Raw genomic sequence first — 19090 nt, forward strand, 5'->3', positions numbered from 1 at the left:
TGAAACCATTGCCGGAAAACCCCCCCCATCTGGTTCACTAATGTCCCTTTACGGAAGGAAATCTGCCGTCCTTACCCAGTCTGGCCTACATGTGACTCCAGAGCCACAGCAATGTGGTTGACCCAAGTTCAATTCTGGCCTTGGATCAGTGTCCATGTGGAGGTTGTACATTCTCCCCGTGTCTGCGTGGGTTTCCTCCGGGTGCTCCGGTTGCCTCCCACAGTCCAAAGATATGAGGTTTAGGTGGATTGACCATGCTAAATTGCCCCTTAGTGTCCCAAGACGTGCAGGTTAGGTGGATTGGCCATGCTAAATTGCCCTTTAGTGTCCCAAGACGTGCAGGTTAGGTGGATTGGCCGTGCTAAATTGTCCCTCAGTGTCCCAAGATGTGCAGGTTAGGTGGACTGGCCATGCTAAATGTGTGAGGTTACAGGGATAGGTCAGTGCAAAGGGCCTGGATAAGATACTCTGTCAGAGAGTTGGCGCAGACTAGATGGGCCGGATGGCCTCTTCTGCCCTGCAGGGATCCTATGATTCTTAAATTAGGGATGGGCAACAAATGCTGCCCAGCCAGCGATGCCCACGTGACATAAAAACTGTTGAAAATAATTAAGCAACATCTGACCACCAGAGTGTCCAACCCTTTCCGACTCTTTCTGGGACTAACGTAACCAATCTGTATGTTCACCGTTGATGGGTCTGTCCTGTCATCATCGTCTAGGAGGACACCAATCGTCAGATCCAACCAGCAGGGCTGACAGCGTTTGCTTAGTGCGATAACATAAAACAGCAGCAGGAACGGGGGACGGAGAAGATTTTTAGCCCAACTGCCCCCTTCCAAAGGTAATTCAGAAATCACTCAGGAGATTTTCACAGTTTTAAACTTTAATGAATCATTTCCCAGTTGCTCTGCCTCCTCCCACGTGAATGGTTTGCAGATTCCCCCCTCATTGATGGTCTTCACTTACGGCGAAAGGTATGGTTTAAAAAAATAACTTGTTTTGTGCATTCCTGCACTTGAGTTCTCAATCTCCCTGTGCTGGTTAAGTGGGGAAGTAGCTGGAGGGTTGACGCACCGAGCGACACAGAGATCTTGCCCAAAGCCCGGCGCCTGTGGGAGACACGACGGGGGAATTCCCTCACGAAGTTCGAGTCAAGAAGGGGTGGTTTAATCGAAGGGTTTAACATTCTGAAGGGTTTGACTGAGGAGAAACCAGAGGCACAGTAACCTGGGGGGAGGGGGGGGGGGGGGGGTGGATTTAACTGGCCAAAAAAGTCCAGGTGGGGTGGGGGTAGAACAGAGCAGGGGAGAACGAGCAGAAATTATTCGCCGCAGCGAGTTGCCGTGATCTGGAACGGGGCCACCTGAAAGGGTGGTGGAAACAGATTCAATAATAACTTTCAAAAGGGGAGGGGATAAATGCTTTGAAAGGGGAAAAAAGAGAACAATTGTAGGACTACGGGGTAAAGAATGGGACAAATTGGACAGCCATTTCAGAGAGGTACAAATAGGGCCGAATGGCCTCCTTCTGCGCTGGATGACTCTATACCAGGATTCCAATATATTCTCTTTTGTAAAGGCAAAGCTAATCACTTTAGACCTGGGTTTTCTTAGGCAGAGAAAGACACTTTTTGTCTCACACCAGGGCAGGGCGCTGGCCTCCATGCGTCATGTATTCTGTCTTGTACATCTGAGGGACGGACAAGATCTCCGGAGTGGAGCCCTCCCGGGTCAACACCCAGGGCGCCCGCAGCTGGTAGTAGAGATCCTGTTTCCGTTTGACGTCATTGGGCTGTTGGTACGTTTCCTGATACTGTGTCTTCAGGCCCCGATTCGGAACGGGCGGCAGGCGCCTGGGCAAGGGAGGGATCTTCGTCGCCTTAGAGAAGACGCTGGGGTCGATCATCGGGCCAGGCCCACGGATGACCCTTTGGGCGTCTTTGGGCAGTGGGTTTTCTTTCAGGCCGTGGCCCCAGGTCTTCGGGTAGTCTTCCATCTCCCAGTAGGTGGCGATGTCCTTCTTGGGGAAGCCCTCCAACTCTTCCCTGCAAAGGAATGGACGGGGGGTGGGGGAGAGGGGGGCCGGGGGGGGAGAAACAAATCATTAAAGTTCCATCTTCAGGGGTCAATGTGCTTAGGAGGAGCCATCGGAGCAGGGAAACGACCGGAAGAATGTGCGGGGTGGATTGAAAGTTGCACCAATGTCACCGAATGGGAGACAGGAACAGAGGAACGCAGAGTGGGAAGAGGTTTATTACAACAACTTGGCATAAAGCCTTTAGCATAGCAAAACGAACCAAGGTGCCTCTCCATCCATCCCTCCCTCCTTCTATCCATCCCTCCCTCCATCCCTCTATCCATCCTTCCATCCCCTCTTCCATCCATCCTCCCCTTTCTCTCTCCATCCATCCCTCCTTCTCCATCCCTCTGTCCATCCCTCTATCCATCCTTCCATCCCCTCTTCCGTCCATCCTCCCCTTCCTCTCTTTCTCTCTCCATCCATCCCTCCTTCTCCCTCTCTCTCTCCATCCCTCCATCCATCTATCCATCCTTCCTTCCCTTCCTCCATCTGTACCTCTGTCCCTCCTTCCCTCCCTTCCTCCGTTCGTCCATCTGTCTACCCGTCTGTCCCTCCCTCCCTTTCTCTCTCCAATCATCCCTCCCTCCCTCCATTCGTCCCTCCCTCCATCTGTCCTTCCCTCTCTTCTTCCACCTGTCCCTCCATCTCTCCCTCCTGCCATCCATCCCTCCCTCCCTCTTTCTCCATCTGTCCCTCCCTCCCTCTCTCTCTCTCTCTCTCTCTCCCCATCCATCCCTCCCTCCATCCCTCTATCTGTCCTTTCCCCCCCCTTCTTCCATCCGTCCCTCCATCCCTCCCTCCTGCCATCTGTCCCTCCCTCCCTCCTTCTCTCTCTCTCCATCTGTCCCTCCCTCCCTCCTTCTCTCTCTCTCCATCTGTCCCTTCCTCCCTCCTTCTTTCTCTCTCCATCTGTCCCTCTCTCCCTCCTCCTCTCTCTCGCCATCTGTTCCTCCCTTCCTCCCTCTCACCCTCCCTCTATCAGCCCATCCATCTATCACCATCCACAGGCACACGAGGCAGGCACAGCTCATCCTCCTTCCCTCCCTCCTTCCGACTGTTCCAACAGCGCGAGTTTCCTGGGACAGGTTGCTTGTCCATCGAGCCACCTCAATGGGAATGTCACAAAACAAAGATGTCACTGACCCCGGGAAGAGATATCAGAGTCGGTGACCGAAAGAACATCTCACGTTTTGTTCCAACATTTGAATCAGGTGGATTCTAATCAAAAGCTTCATCAAAGCTTCAAGGAGCATCGTCAGGAAGGACAGGGAGAAAGATTCAGGGAAGGACGGTCAGAGTTGAGGGCCAATTTCTGGGCAGAATTTGAACACAATCAAGAAAGGAGGTGATTTCAACATTCTCGCCTTGTTTTCAAATCCTGCCAGGGCCTCTCCTTCTCCCTCTCCCCCTGTCTCTCTTGCTGTAACCTCTTCCAGCCAGATGACCCTCTTGAGATCTGTTCTATTTATGTAAGTTGCATACCATCTAAATGCTGCACTTTTCCTTCAGCTGCCTGGGCCCGAAGCTCTGGAATTCCCTCCCGAAATCTTGCCTCTCCGTTATGACGCTCCCTGAAACCTACCCTTTGGACCAATCAGCTTGTGTGGCTCAAGGCCAAAGTTTGTTTGATAATGCTTTAATGTAGTGCCTTGGAATGATCAACGTGCTATGGCGGCATGGTGGCACGGTGGCACGGTGGCACAGTGGTTAGCACTGCTGCCTCACAGCGTCAGGAACCCGGGTTCGATTCCCAGCTTGGGTCACTGTCTGTGTGGAGTCTGCATGTTCTCTCCGTGTCTGCGTGGGTTTCCTCCGGGTGCTCCGTTTTCCTCCCACATTCCAAAGATGTGCAGATGGATTGGCCATGCTAAATTGCTCCTTGGTGCCCAAAGGTGTGGACATGGAGAGGATGTTTCCACTAGTCGGAAAAACTAGAACCAAGGGGCATAACCTCAGACTAAAGGGATGACCCTTTAAAACAGAGATGAGGAGGAATTTCTTCAGCCAGAGAGTGGTGAATCTGTGGAACTCTTTGCCGCAGAAGGCTGTGGAGGCCGGGTCATTGAGTGTCTTTAAGACAGAGATAGATAGGTTCTTGATTAATAAGGGGATCAGGGGTTATGGGGAAAAGGCAGGAGAATGGGGATGAGAAAAATATCAGCCATGATTCAATGGCGGGGCAGACTCAATGGGCCGAGTGGCCTAATTCTGCTCCTATGTCTTATGGTCTTTTGAAGAGTTGGCGCAGACTCGATGGGCCGAATGGCCTTCTACTGCACTGTAGGGATTCTATGATTCACAGATCCCTGAAGGTAGCGGGACAGGTGGCCAGGAAGGCATTAACCATAGTATAGAATACATGGTATAGAATATAGAGAGAGAAGGAGTCCAATGCCAGCATCTCCACATCATAGAATATAAGGGCAGGGAAGCGGTGCTGGGAATATATAAACCATTAGTTAGGCTACAATTTGAGTACAGTGTGCAGTTCTAGTCACCTCACCACAGGAAAGATGTAATTGGATTAAAGAGGGTACAGAGGAGATTCACAAGAATGTTGCCAGGACTGGAAAATTGCAGCTATGAGGAAAGATTGGATAGGCGATGATTGTTCTTCTTGGAGCAGAGCAGGCTGAGGGGAGATTTGATCGAGATGTGCAAATTGCGAGGGGCATGGATAGAATGGGTGAGAAAGGCCTATTTACATCAGTGGAGAGGTAAGTGACTGAGGGGCAGAGATTTAAAAGGATTTGATTTGATTTATTATTGTCGCATGTATTGGGATACAATGAAAAGTATTGCTTCTCTGCGCGCTATACAGACAAAACATGGGGTGGCACAGTGGTTAGCACTGCTGCTTCACAGCACCAGGGACCCGGGTTCGATTCCCGGCTTGGTTCACTGTCTGTGTGGAGTCTGCACGTTCTCCCCGTGTCTGTGTGGGTTTCCTCCGGGTGCTCCGGTTTCCTCCCACAGTCTGAAAGACGTGCTGGTTAGGTGCATTGACCTGAACAGGCGCCGGAGTGTGGCGACTAGGGGAATTTCACAGTAACTTCATTGCAGTGTTAATGTAAGCCTTACTTGTGACATTAATAAATAAACTTTTACTTCATATCATTCATAGACTACTTAGGGGAGAAGGAAAGGAGACGGTTAGAGTTGATTTATTAGTGTCACAAGTTGGCTTACATTAACACTGCAATGAAGTTACTGTGAAAATCCCCCAGTTGCCACGCTCTTGCGCCTGTTCGGGGACACTGAGGGAGAATTTAGCACGGCCAATGCACCCTAACCAGCACGTCTTTCAGATTGTGGGAGGAAAACGGAGCACCCGGAGGAAACCCACGCAGACATGGGGAGAACGTGCAGACTCCACACAGACAGTGACCCAAGCCGGGCATCGACCCCGGTCCCTGGCACTGTGAGGCAGCTGTGCTAACCACAGTGCCACCATGCCGCCCTGCAGAATGTAATGTTACAGTCATAGCTAGAGTGAAGAGAAAGATCAGCTTAATATGAGGTAGGTCTGTCGAAATGTCTCATGGCAGCAGGGAAGAAGCTGTTCTTGAGTCGGTTGGTACGTGACCTCAGATTTTTGTATCTTTTTCCCGACGGAAGAAGGTGGAAGAGAGAATGACCGGGGTGCGTGGGATCCTTGATAATGCTGGCTGCTTTTCCCGAGGCAGTGGGAAGTGTGATGGATTGGGCTACATTCACGACCTTTTGTGGTTTCTTGCGGCCTTGGGCAGAGCAGGAGCCAAAACAAGCAGTGATACAACCAGATTCTCTACACCCTTAGCTATGACTGTAACACTACATTCTGCACTGTCTCGTTTCCCTGTCTATGAACGGTATGCTTTGTCTGTATAGCGCACAAGAAACAATACTTTTCACTGGATGTTAATACATGTGACAATAATAAATCAAATCAAATCAGTTGTTTCTGATGCAGGCTGGGGCACCGTCAGAGCTCCAAATGCGAAGTGATGCATTTTGGAAGAAATAATGTAGGGGGGAGTTATACAATAAATGGCAGAGTCATCAGGAGTATAGAAACACAGAGGGACCTAGGTGTGCAAGTCCACAAATCCTTGAAGGTGGCAACACAGGTGGAGAAGGTGGTGAAGAAGGCATATGGCATGCTTGCCTTTATAGGACGGGGTATAGAGTATAAAAGCTGGAGTCTGATGATGCAGCTGTATAGAACGCTGGTTAGGCCACATTTGGAGTACTGCGTCCAGTTCTGGTCGCCGCACTACCAGAAGGACGTGGAGGCGTTAGAGAGAGTGCAGAGAAGGTTTACCAGGATGTTGCCTGGTATGGAGGGTCTTAGCTATGAGGAGAGATTGGGTAAACTGGGGTTGTTCTCCCTGGAAAGACGGAGAATGAGGGGAGATCTAATAGAGGTGTACAAGATTATGAAGGGTATAGATAGGGTGAACAGTGGGAAGCTTTTTCCCAGGTCGGAGGTGACGATCACGAGGGGTCACGGGCTCAAGGTGAGAGGGGCAAAGTATAACTCAGATATCAGAGGGACGTTTTTTACACAGAGGGTGGTGGGGGCCTGGAATGCGCTGCCAAGTAGGGTGGTGGAGGCAGGCACGCTGACATCGTTTAAGACTTACCTGGATAGTCACATGAGTAGCCTGGGAATGGAGGGATACAAACGATTGGTCTAGTTGGACCAAGGAGCGGCACAGGCTTGGAGGGCCGAAGGGCCTGTTTCCTGTGCTGTACTGTTCTTTGTTCTTTGTTCAAGTGGAAATGTGTGATTGGAAAGTCAAAGAACGCAGTAAAGGATAAACCTACTTTTTAAAAGCCCTGAAATCCTTGTTGGTTGTGGATAAGTAAATGTCATTGAGACGCAGAACATCTTTGTCTCGTATGTAGTACTCCTGGCCAGCCAGAGCTGGATTCTCGGTACTGGCAACGATATTCTGAGAAAGAAGAAAGGAGTTAAGGTCGCCACGTCATTCAGTGACTATAACTAGAAGTCTGTGAATGCTGGTCATTCGCAGTGCTGTTTCTGCATGTGTGAGATGGACCTCACAGGATTTATCATCAGCACTGGGGCATGTCTCATACAACACAATCCCAACCTCGACCCAAAATATTCGGAGGGAAAGTTCAACAATCATTCCAGGTGTGTGTGTGTGAGGCTGATTATGTGTGAGTATGAGTGTGTATGTGTTTGTTCGGGTGTGCATGCGTGAGTGTGTGTGTGTGTGTGTGTGTGTGTGTGCCATCTTTGTGTGTGAGTCTGTGTCTGTGAGTATGAGTGCGTGTGCATGAGTGCATGTGTGTGCGTATGCGGGTGTGTGTCAGTGTGGGTGTGACTGTGTGTGTGCGTGAGTGTTTTTGTGTGTGTGTAAGTGCACGTGTGTGAGTCTGATTGTGTGTTTTACGTGTGTGTGTTTTACGTGCATGTGTGTGTGTATCTGAATCTGTGTGTGTGTGTGACAGTGTGCGTGTGTGTGTGTGCGTGTGTGTGTGTGTGTGCATATGAGTGTGTGTGTGTGAGAATGTGTGCCTGTCTGCATGTGTCTGTGAGTGTGTGTGTGTGTGTGTCTGAGGCTGAATGTGTGTGTGTGTATGCATGAGTGTGTGCTTGTGTGTGCCTGTGTGAGTGTGTGTGTGTGTTTGCATGTGTGTGTGTTCATGTGTGTGAGTATGCGGATGCATGTGTGTGTGTGAGTGTGTGTCCGTGTGCACGTGTCTGCGTGTGCATGTGTGTCAGTGTGAGGGTGTGTGTTTGTGCGTGTGCGTGTGTGAATACCTGTGTGTATGTGTGTGAGGCTGAATGTGTGAGTATGAGTGTGTGTTTGTGTTTGTTTGTGTGTGCATGCGTGAGTGTGTGTGCATGTGTGTTTGTGTGAGTGTGTGTGTGCGCGTGTCTGCGTGTGCGCGCGTGTGTCAATGTAAGTGTGACTCTGCGTGTGTGTGCATGTGTGCGTGTCTGTGTATGTGAGTGTGTGTGTCTCTGAGTGTGTCTGTGTATGAATGTGTGTGTGGGAGTGTGTGTGTGTATGCATGTGTCTGTGATTGTGTCTGTGCGTGTGTCTATGTGTGAGTGTGTGTGTATGTGCCATCTTTGTGTGTGTGAGTATGTGTGTTTGTGTGTGCATGTGTGTGTGTGTGTGCGTGAGTGTGTATGTGCGTGTGTGTGAGTCCGAGTGTGTGTGCGCGTGTGTGTGTGAGTGTGCGCGCGCGCGTGTGTGTGTGTGTGTGCATGAGAATGTGTTCCTGTCTGTGAGTGTGTCTGTGAGTGTGTCTGTGCGTGTGTGTATGTGAGGCTGGATGTGTGTGTGTGTTTGTTTGTGTGTTTGTTTGTGTGTGCATGCGTGCGTGTGTGTGCCTGTGTGAGTGTGTGTGTGCGTGTCTGTTTGCATGTGTGTGTGTGCTCGTGTGTATGTATGCGGATGCATGTGTGCATGCGTGTGTTGTGTGTGTGTCCCTGTGCACATGTCTCCATGTGCATGTGTGTCAGTGTGAGTGTGACTGTGTGAGTGTTTGTGTGTGTGTGAGGCTGAATGTGTGTGAGTATGAGTGTGTGTATGCGTGTGTGCGTGTGTGTATCAGTGTAAGTGTGACTGTGTGTGTGCGTGTGTGTGTATGTGCATGTGTGTTTGTGTGTGTGTGTGTGTGCATGTGTACGATTGTGAGTGTGTGTGTCTGTATGTGAGTGTGTATACGCATATGCGTGGGTGGGTGTGTCTCAGTGTGTCTGTGTATGAGTGTGTGTGGGAGAGTGTGTGTATGCGTGTGTCTGTGCTTGTGTCTGTGCGTGTGTCTCTGTGTGTGTGTGCCATCTTAGTGTGAGTATGAGTGCGTGCATGTGTGTGCATGCATGTGTGTGTGCATGTGTGTGTGTGCATGTGTGTGTGAGTCTGTGTGCGCGCGCGCGTGTGTGTCTGTGTGTGTGTTTGTGTGTGTGTTTGTGTGTGCATGCATGTGTGTGTGTCTATGTGCGTGTGTGTGAGTCTGTGTGTGTGTGTGTACGTGTGTGTGTGTGTGTACGTGTGTGTGTGTGTGCGTGTGTGTGTGTCTATGTGCGTGTGTGTGAGTCTGTGTGTGTGTGTGTACGTGTGTGTGTGTGTGTGTGTACGTGTGTGTGTGTGTGCGTGTGTGTGTGTACGTGTGTGTGTACGTGTGTGTGTGCGTGTGTGTGTGTCAATGTGTGTGTGACTGTGTGTGTGTCTGTGAGTGTGTACATGAGTGTGTATGTGAGTGTGTGCATGTGTGGAAGTGTATGCATGTGTCTGTGCATGTGTCTGTGTGTGCGTGTGTGCGTATGTGTGTGTGTGTGCGTGTATGTGTGTGTGTGCGTGTGTCAGTGTGAGTGTGATTCTGTATGTGAGTGTGTGTGTGAGAATGTGTGCGCGTGTGCATATGTCTGTGTGTGAGTGTATGCATGTGTCTGCGTGTGACTGTGTGTGAGTGTCTGCGTGTGTGTCTGAGTGTGAGGCTGAATGTGTGCGAGTATGAGTGCGTGTGTGTGTTTGTTTGTGTGTGCATGCGTGAGTGTGTGTGAGTGCGTGTGTGAGTGCGAATGTGTGTCAGTGTGACACTGTGTGTGCGTGAATTTGTGTGTCAGTGTGAGTGTGACACTGTATGTGTGTGTGTGTATATGCACGTGTGTGAGCACGTGTGTGTGCACGTGTGTGTGCATGTGTGAGTCTAAATGTGTGTGAGTATGAGTGTGTGTTTGTGCATGCATGTATATGTGTGTGCATGTGTATGTGTGTGTGAGTGTATGTGTGCGCGCGTGTCAGTGTGAGTGTGATTCTGCACGTGTGTGTGCTTGTGCGTGCGTGTGTGTGCGCGTGTGCATGCGTGTGTGTGAGCATGTGTGTGTGCGTGTGTGACAGTGTGAGTATGACTGTGTGTGCGCGCATGAGTGTTTGTGTGCATGTGTGAGTCTGAATGTCTGTGTGTGTGTCTGTGTGTCTCTAAGTGTGTGCGTGTGTGTGTGAACATGTGCGTGTGAGTGTGCGTATGTGTGTGCGCATGTGTGTCTGTGTGTGTGTGAGTCTGAGTCTGTGTGCATATGTGCACACGTGTGTGATTCTGTGTGTGCGTATGTGTGTGAGTGTGTGTGTGTAGTGAGCGTGTGTGCGTGTGAATGAGAGCACGTGTGTGTGTGCGTGTGTGTGTTTGTATGTGTGAGTGAGCTAATTTGTGTGTCGGCTGTGTGTGCATGTGTGTATGAGTGTGTGAGTGTTTGTGTGAGTGTGCGTGTGTTTGTGTGTATGTGTGTTTACGTGTGTGTGTGACTGTGACTATGTATGTGTGACTGTGTGTGTTTGCACATGTGTGTGTGAGTTGTGTTTATGAATGTGTGTGCGCGTGTGTGTGCGTGTGTGTTTGTGTGTATGTGAGTGTGCGCATGTGTGTGCGTGTGTGTACGTCTGTGTGTCTCTGAATGTGTGTGTGTGTGTACAATTGTGAGTGTGTGTGCGTATGTGAGAGTGTGTTTGTGTGTGTCTTTGTCTGTGTCTCCATTTGCACAGAAGTGGCACGGTGGCACAGTGGTTAGCACTGCTGCCTCACAGCGCCAGGGACCCGGGTTCAATTCCCGGCTCGGGTCACTGTCTGTGTGGAGTTTGCGCATTCTCCCCGTGTCTGTGCGGGTTTCCTCCGGGGGCTCCGGTTTCCTCCCACATTCTGAAAGATGTGCTGGTTAGGGTGCATTGACCCGAACAGGCGCCGGAGTGTGGCGACTAGGGGAATTTCACAGTAACTTCATTGCAGTGTTAATGTAAGCCTTACTTGTGACTAATAAATAAACTTTACTTTTAGATGCATTAGCCATGCTAAATTGCCCCTTACTGTCAGGAGGATTAGCTAGGGTAAATGCGTGGGGCTTTGGGGATAGGGCCTGGGTGGGATTGGGGTTGGTGCAGACTTGATGGGCCAAATGACCTCCTTCTGCACTGTATGCCTGTGTGTGCTTCTGCGTTTGTGCGCCTGTTCATCCATGTACATCCATGTTCTCTGTATGTGTGTGTGTGTGTGTGTGTTGCTCATGCCACTGTTTGCTTGCTGTGCCTTGCGTACACACTATGTCATGTTTAAACTATGAGATTACATTTAAACTATAAGCCAGCTGTCACTGACCAAGGCCGCATGGCCTTTATGGGCCTTACTTTTGACGGTCCATTGGTGTGATGGTTGGCCAGGATGAACGGCTGTGGCCCAGCCTGAAACGCAGTGTCCAGGGAGTGTGGGAGTCTCCCCGTGTATTTATCCTTCATCTCACTCGTCTGGTTCACCATCTTCAGAGGAGTCCTCCAGTCTCGTCGGCTTAGCTGCAAAATAAAGAATGAAAACAGGGATGTTGACAAAACTTTCCCTGGACAGTGTAGAGGGAGCTTTACTCTGTATCTAACTCCATGCTGTACCTGTCCTGGGAGTGTTTGATGGGGACAGTGTAGAGGGAGCTTTACTCTGTATCTAACCCCATGCTGTACCTGTCCTGGGAGTGTTTGATGGGGACAGTGTAGAGGGAGCTTTACTCTGTATCTAACCCCGTGCTGTACCTGTCCTGGGAGTGTTTGATGGGGGACAGTGTAGAGGGAGCTTTACTCTGTATCTAACCCTGTGCTGTACCTGCCCTGAGAGTGTTCAATGGGGACAGTATAGAGGGAGCTTAACTCTGTATCTAACCCCGTGCTGTACCTGTCCTGGGAATGTTTGATGGGGACAGTGTAGAGGGAGCTTTACTCTGTATCTAACCCCATGCTGTACCTGTCCTGGGAGTATTTGATGGGCATGATGTGGAGATGCCGGCGTTGGACTGGGGTAAGCACAATAAGAAGTCTCACAACACCAGGTTAAAGTCCAACAGGTTTATTTGGTAGCAAATACCATAAGCTTTCGGAGCACTGCTCCTTCGTCAGATGGAGTGGATATCTGCTCTCAAAAGAGAGTGTTTGATGGGGACAGTGTAGGGGAAGGTTTACTCTGTATCTAACCCCATCCTGTACAGTGACAATTTTACCCTGGTTTTAGGCCCACATTGTACCTGAGCGTTTGGCTAAAAAACACAGCAAGTGCCACATGGTTAAATGCCAATATTGATCATCACCCTGGTAAACACACCAGCCAACAAAAGACTCCAAGTGAAACATTGAGGAGCCATCGAGACTCGCCCTTTGCTGTCCTCACCTTCTCTGACAAATCCTTCATGTAGTGAACATTCCAGTGATGGGGAACTTTCATGAAGCGTGGGTGACCAAGCACACCTCCGATGGTCTTCAAATTGTGCGTTGAGCCAGTCGTAGTTTCGAAGCTGTTAAAGACTTCATCGTAGGGGTGGATGGTGTCCTTCTCTCTCAGCTTTGGAGGAAGAGGATCTGGCAGAAAAGTCTTAAACAAGAAGGGGATATCGTTACTGCCAGAGACCTCCCTCTCTATCTTACCTGGAATACAACGCCTCTCTTGACGAGATCCCCATTGGAGTACCACCGTGGTCCACAATGTCATCGGGTTAGTAATTCGGGAAGTCAGTCAGGGCAAACGCTCCGAACATAATTCTGTGACTTCCTGGTGCTAGCAACCGGGGCGGTTGTTCACGCATTTGATGTCCTTTGAGCTCCGAGTTTATATTTGAATAATGGCAGGGATTCAGGCTTAACATAGAAACTAGAAGCAGGAGGAGGCCATTCGAGCCTGCACCGCCATTCATTGTGATCATGGCTGATCATCAAATTCAATATCCTGATCCCCCCTTCCCCCCATATCCCTTGATCCCTTTAGCCCCAAGAGCTATATCTAATTTCTTCCTGAAATCACACAATGTTTTGGCCTCTTTCTCTACACCCTAGCTGTGACTGTACCAAGCACCCTCTCTTTTCCTTCTCAATGAACGGTATGCTTTGTATAAGCGCAGGAAACAATACTTTCCACTGTATCCCGATACATGAGTCAATAAGAAATCACACCAGTGTGCAGGCTGAGTTTCCACCCCTTATTTTCAGGCTCAGATTAATTTAGATTGAGAGGTATTTGAATGAATGATTGTGAGGAGGGGATTAATCCACTTACTTTCAAGTCAGAGGGTGGGAAGTAGCGGGCTGGGGTGTAATGTAGCCCAGTGCCTGAGCTTGTTAAATGCAAGTCGTGCCTTCTCTCCGTTGCTGCCATGTTTTTATCCTAACGCTGCCCCTCCGCCGAGGCCATTCCGCCTCCTCCGGCCGCCTCTGCTGTTTGTTTCGTTTCCCTGGAAACCGCCAGTTGGATACAATTGATACACAAGAAACGTCATCGAGGCGATGGCTGGAACCCAGAGCATTGGAGGGGGGAGGGGAGGGGGGGGGGTTACTGTCCCTCCCCACAGGGGGGAAACTCTCCCCCTCCCACCCCACAGGGGGGAAACTCTCCCCCTCCCACCCCACAGGGGACAAACTCCCCCTCCCCACTCCACAAGGGGACAAGCTCCCCCTCCCCACTCCACAAGGGGACAAACTCCCCCACTCCACCCCACAGGGGACAACCCCCCCCCCCCCCCCCACAGGGGACAAACTCCCCCTCCCCACTGGGCACAAACTCCCCTCCCCCACCCCACAGGGGACAAACCCCCCCCCCCACACCCCACAGGGGACAAACTCCCCCTCCCCACCCCACCCCACAAAGGGAAACTGTTCTTCCCTACCCCACAGGGGACAAACAACCCGTCCCCATCCCAAAGGGGTGGGGGGGGGGTTCTCCCCTTCCCCATAGGGGACAAATACCCCGTCCCCACCCCGCAGGAGCAGAACTGTCTCTCCCCACAGGGGGAAACTCTCCCCCCCCCCCCCCCACAACAGGGGACAAACTCTCCCACCCCACCAGGGGACACTGTCTCTCCCCCTCCCCACGGAAGAGAACTCCCCTCTCCCCACCGAGGAGAACTCCCCTCTCCCCACCGAGGAGAACCCCCCTCTCCCCACCCTGCAGTGGGGGAAACTATCTCCCCACCCCACAGTGGGGGGAGCTCCCAGTCTCCACCCCCCAGGGAGCATCAGCAGAGGGCTGGAAGGAATGGTCTCAGGTGCATGTTGAAGATGCCATAGCAACATTTGGAAGATGTATCACCTTTGCCCTTCCTGGGTTTGGGGGAAATCTGTCAGCAGATGATGGGCACACAGATTTGTGAACAAATCCCACAACAGGACAACAAGGCTATACAGTGAGTGCTAAATGCAATTGGGAGTGGAGTGGGGGAAGAGAATAAGGTGCAAGTTTATTTATTAGTGAAATGAAGTTACTGTGAAAATCCCCGAGTTCCAACATTTCGGTGCCTGTTCGGGTACACTGAGGGAGGATTTAGCATGGTCAATGCACCTAACTAGCACATCTTTTGGAATGTGGGAGGAAACCGGAACCCCCAGAGGAAACCCATGCAGACATGGGGAGAACGTGCAGTCTCCGCAGATAGTGACTCAAGCCGGGAATTGAACTCAGGTCCCTGGTGCTGTGAGGTCACAGTGCAAACCACTGTGCCACCGTAGACTGGGAGGAGAATGGTGTGGTGCGTGATAGATGAAATTGAATGTCAAAAATTGCATACAGGAGCCAAAGCTGGACTGTGTATTCGATACATAACACCAATGTCTCCTTTCCAACAAAATTAATCGTAGAGTACCTAAATGAATATCTCTCATCATATTTACTGTTGAGAAAAGCATAGATGTTAGGGAACTTGGGGAAATAAATAGTGATGTCTTGAGGAGTGTACATATTACAGAGGAGGTGGTGCTGGAAGTCTTACAGTGCATCAATGTAGATAAATCCCCGGGACCTGATGAAGTATATCCCAGGACATTGTGGGAGGCTAGGGAGGAAATTGAGGGTCCCCTAGCAGCGATATTTGAATCATCAATAGTCACAGGTGAGGTGCCTGAAGATTGAAGGATGGCAAATGTTGTGACTTTTTGTTTAAAAAGGGCTGTAGGGAAAAGCCTGGGAACTACAGGCTGGTGAGCCTCACATCTGTGGTGGGTAAGTTGTTGGACGGTATTTTAAGAGACAGGATCCACAGACACAAGGACTGATTAGGGACAGTCAGCATGGCTTTGTGAGTGGAAAATCATGTCTCACAAATTTTATTTTTTGAAGGGGTAACCAAGAAGGTAAATGAGGGCAGTGCAGTTGATGTTGTCTACATGGACTTTAGCAAGGCCTTTGACAAGGTACCACATGGTAGGTTGTTGCATAAGGTTAAATTTCACGGGATCCAGGGTGAGGTAGCTAAATGGATAATGACAGAAGCCAGAGTGTGGTTGTAGAGGGTTGTTTTTCGAACTGGAGACCTGTGACCAGCGGTGTGCCTCAGGGATCGGTGCTGGGTCCACTGTTATTTGTCATTTATATTAATGATTTGGATGAGAATATAGGAGGCATAGTAAGCTTGCAGATGACACCAAGATTGGTGGCATAGTTGACAATGAAGAAAGTTATCTCGGATTGCAACGGGATCATCAATTGGGCCACTGGGCTGACGAATGACAGATGGAGTTTAATTTAGATAAATGCAAGGTGATGCATTTTCTTAGATTGAACCAGGGGAGGACTTACTCAGTTAATGGTAGGGCGCTGGGGAGAGTTACAGAACAAAGAGATCTAGCGGTACAGGTTCATAGCTCCTTGAAAGTGGAGTCACAGGTGGACAGAATGCAGAAGGCGGCATTCGGCATGCTTGGGTTCGATTCCCGGCTTGGGTCAGTGTGTGTGTGGAGTTTGCACATTCTCCTCGTGTCTGCGTGGGTTTCCTCCGGGAGCTCCGGTTTCCTCCCACAATCCAAAGATGTGCGGGTTAGGTTGATTGGCTATGCTAAATTGCCCCTTAGTGTCCTGGGGATGCATAGATTAGATGGATTAGTGGGTAAAATATATGGGGGTAGGGCCTGGGTGGGATTGTGGTCGGTGCAGACTCGATGGGCCGAATGGCCTCTTTCTGTACTGTAGGGTTTCTATGATTTCTATGAATACTGGAGTTGGGACATCTTGTTGAAGTTGTACAAGACATTGGTAAGGCCACACTTGGAATACTGTGTACAGTTCTGGTCACCCTATTATAGAAAGGTTATTATTAAACTAGAAAGAGTGCAGAAGCGATTTACGAGGATGCTACCGGGACTTGATGGTTTGAGTTATAACGAGAGGCTAGATAGACTGGGACTTTTTTCTCTGGAGCGTAGAAGGCTGAGGGGTGATCTTATAGAGATCTATAAAATAATGAGGGCCATAGATCAGTTAGACAGTCAATATCTTTCCCAAAGGTAGAGGAGTCTAAAACTAGAGGGCATAGGTTTAAGGTGAGAGGGGAGAGATACAAAAGGGTCCAGAGGGGCAATTTTTTCACACAGAGGGTGGTGAGTGTCTAGAACAAGCTGCCAGAGGTAGTAGAGGCAGGTACAACTTTGTCTTTTATAAAGCGTTTAGTTACATGGGTAAGATGGATGGGTATAAAGGGATATGGGCCAAATGCAGGCAGCTTGGGGGTTCAAAAGGGCAGCATGGACAAGTTGGGCTGAAGGGCCTGTTTTCATGCTGTAAACCTCTATGACTATCTACAGTGCAAAAGGAGGCCATTCGGCCCATCTAGTCTGCACCAACTCAGCATCCCATCCAGGTCCTATCCCCATATCTCCATGTATTCACCCTGCTAATCCTCCTAACAAACACATCTTGGGACACTAAGGGGCAATTTAGCATGGCAAATCCATCAAACCTGCACATCTTTGGACACCAAGGAACAATTGAGCATGGCCAATCCACCTAACCTGCACATCTTTGGAGTGTGACAGGAAACCAGAGCACCCGGAGGAAACCCATGCAAACACAGGGAGAACGTGCAAACTCCAGTCATCCAAGGCTGGAATTGAACCTGGGTCCCTGGCACTGTGAGGCAGCAGTGCGAACCACTGTGCTACCCACAAATAGTTCACAATATTTAATGATCTGTACATGGATCTATAGAAGGGTGAATATAGAGATGTATAGTGTTCTCTTAAACTTGCATTTATGTAACTTTTAATGCAGTAAAGGTTCACTGCATTAAGACATCATCTGACACCAAACCAGGTACGGAAGATGGGTTGCGTGGTGGTTAGCACTGCTGCCTCACAACGCCACGGACCTGGGTTCAATTCCAGCCTCGGGTGATTGTGTGGAGTTAGATGTGTCTGTGTGGGTTTCCTCTGGGTGCTCCTACACTCCAGTGATGTGCAGGTTAGGTGGATTGGCCAGGCTAAATTGTCCCTTAATGTCCGAAGATGTTCAGGTTATGTGGATTGGCTATGCTATGTTGCCCATGTCCAAAGATGTGTAGGTTAGGTGGATTACAGCCACAGGACAGAGGGGAGAACCTCGTTGTGATATCTTTCAAGTGCAGACTTGATGGGCCAGATGGCCTCTTTCTGTGCTGTAGGGAGTCTACGGAGATAATAAAACAGATGTTCACAAGCTTGGTCAGAGGTAGGTATTAAAGGAGGGTTGTGGGCAGATGGTAAGATTCCTGATCTTAGGGTCACAGATAGTGGATTAGAATTGGGCACTTATAAGAGGCCACAGCTGGAGCAGAGATCGGAGGTTTATTAGATTACAGATGGGTGGGGAAAACTAAGGAAAGATTTTAAAATCTAGGTGTTTCTCAACCGAGATTGCAAACAGCCCCTTTCAGCCTAAGCTAACCAGGGAGAGGGATGGAGTGGGAGCCAGAAACTAGAAACAATTACTGTTACCTTGCCAACATTCCACTGAATTAATTGCTACTCAATGTTGGATGTCAGATAAGCTTAGTTTTGGATACCAAGGGTAATCAAGGGATATGTGGATAGTGGAAGGGCTGAGAAAAGCTATAGCTGGATGTACACGTGGAACCTGACGTTGGGTTTTCAAATTATGTCACTGAGCAGCAGTGCAGAGAGGGCAAAGGGTTGTGCCTAGGGGGAGTTGAGGCAAGTCAGAATCGGGGAGGCAGTGGCCTAGAGGTATTATTGCTGGATTGTTAATCCAGAACCTCAGGGGACCTGGGGACCCAGGTTCAAATTCCATCATGGCAGATGGTGGAATATGAATTCAATAAATGCTGGCCTGCCAGCAACACCCACGTCACATGATGTGTCTGATCATGGCCAGATATACGAAGATGGAACAAGCCCTTGGTTTCACCCATTACATTCAGCTTTCGAACCCTTATATGAATCGAGATATCAAAAACATTCACAAAATCTATAACAAGACCCTTGTTTAAAAGGTCATTACAAAAGGCCGCAAAGTACTGGACTTGGTTCACTCTAGAATTTTGAAGTGTACACTTCAGGAATTGAGATTTTCAAAATAATGCGGTGTCCAGGTGGATAGATGATTTGAATTGAAGAGGGCAAGGTGAATCATGAGTACTGGCAGTGTTCCCTTCCATTTTGCAGAGTTATTAACCTTTGGAACACACTGCGGGCTTGTGCAGAGGTTAGATTTGTTAGAAAAATGCAGAAGGGACCTGGAGAAGTTCATGGCAAAGTTATTGGGCGATATGCCTCAGGATCATTGGCCACCCTGAACTAATGTTAACTGGGGGTGGGAAGGAAAGAAATCAGAATGTCCCTAAATTCATTCCTTAAACCTAAATTGTTTATCACTGCGAAATGGTTGATGGTGGTTTGGAGAGACTTGGAGTTTACACTGCATGTGTTTACTGCATTGAGTCTATAGGACATGTTCAATGGGACAATTGTCCTGTACTTAAAATACACACACAAGTTAGGCTATTTACAATTGCAGAGTTCCAACATTGTGTTCATAGAACAGTTTCAAATTATTTGTTAAAAATAATATATCAAGTTATTAGCCAGAATTTAAAGTAACTGCAGTGTGAGTAATTTGAACCGAGGAAACAGACTTGGGAATCACAGAAAACTGCTAAACGGTCCTCATTTTGACTGCCCATTTCCACTTGAGATATTTTTGTTCCTATTTAAAATTGCTTAGAATGATTTCCAGCACGATCCAATGGAACTGCAGTTAGG

The 19090-nt window shown here is 49.2% G+C and overlaps 1 protein-coding gene across 1 annotated transcript; it reads right to left on the reverse strand.

Moving 5' to 3' along the window:
- Positions 1 to 871: 871 nt before the first annotated feature.
- saxo3 (stabilizer of axonemal microtubules 3) lies at positions 872 to 13304 on the reverse strand. The gene is made up of 5 exons (XM_078237079.1): positions 13128 to 13304; positions 12249 to 12449; positions 11228 to 11389; positions 6891 to 7018; positions 872 to 2046 (listed from the first exon to the last, which is right to left on the reverse strand). Exons 1-5 carry the CDS (start codon positions 13224 to 13226, stop codon positions 1638 to 1640), a joined length of 999 nt encoding a protein of 332 aa, XP_078093205.1. The 5' UTR covers positions 13227 to 13304; the 3' UTR covers positions 872 to 1637.
- Between the last annotated feature and the right edge of the window lie 5786 nt (positions 13305 to 19090).

The sequence above is a fragment of the Mustelus asterias genome, chromosome 21 (genome assembly GCF_964213995.1).
Source record: "Mustelus asterias chromosome 21, sMusAst1.hap1.1, whole genome shotgun sequence".
Lineage (NCBI taxonomy): Eukaryota > Metazoa > Chordata > Chondrichthyes > Carcharhiniformes > Triakidae > Mustelus > Mustelus asterias.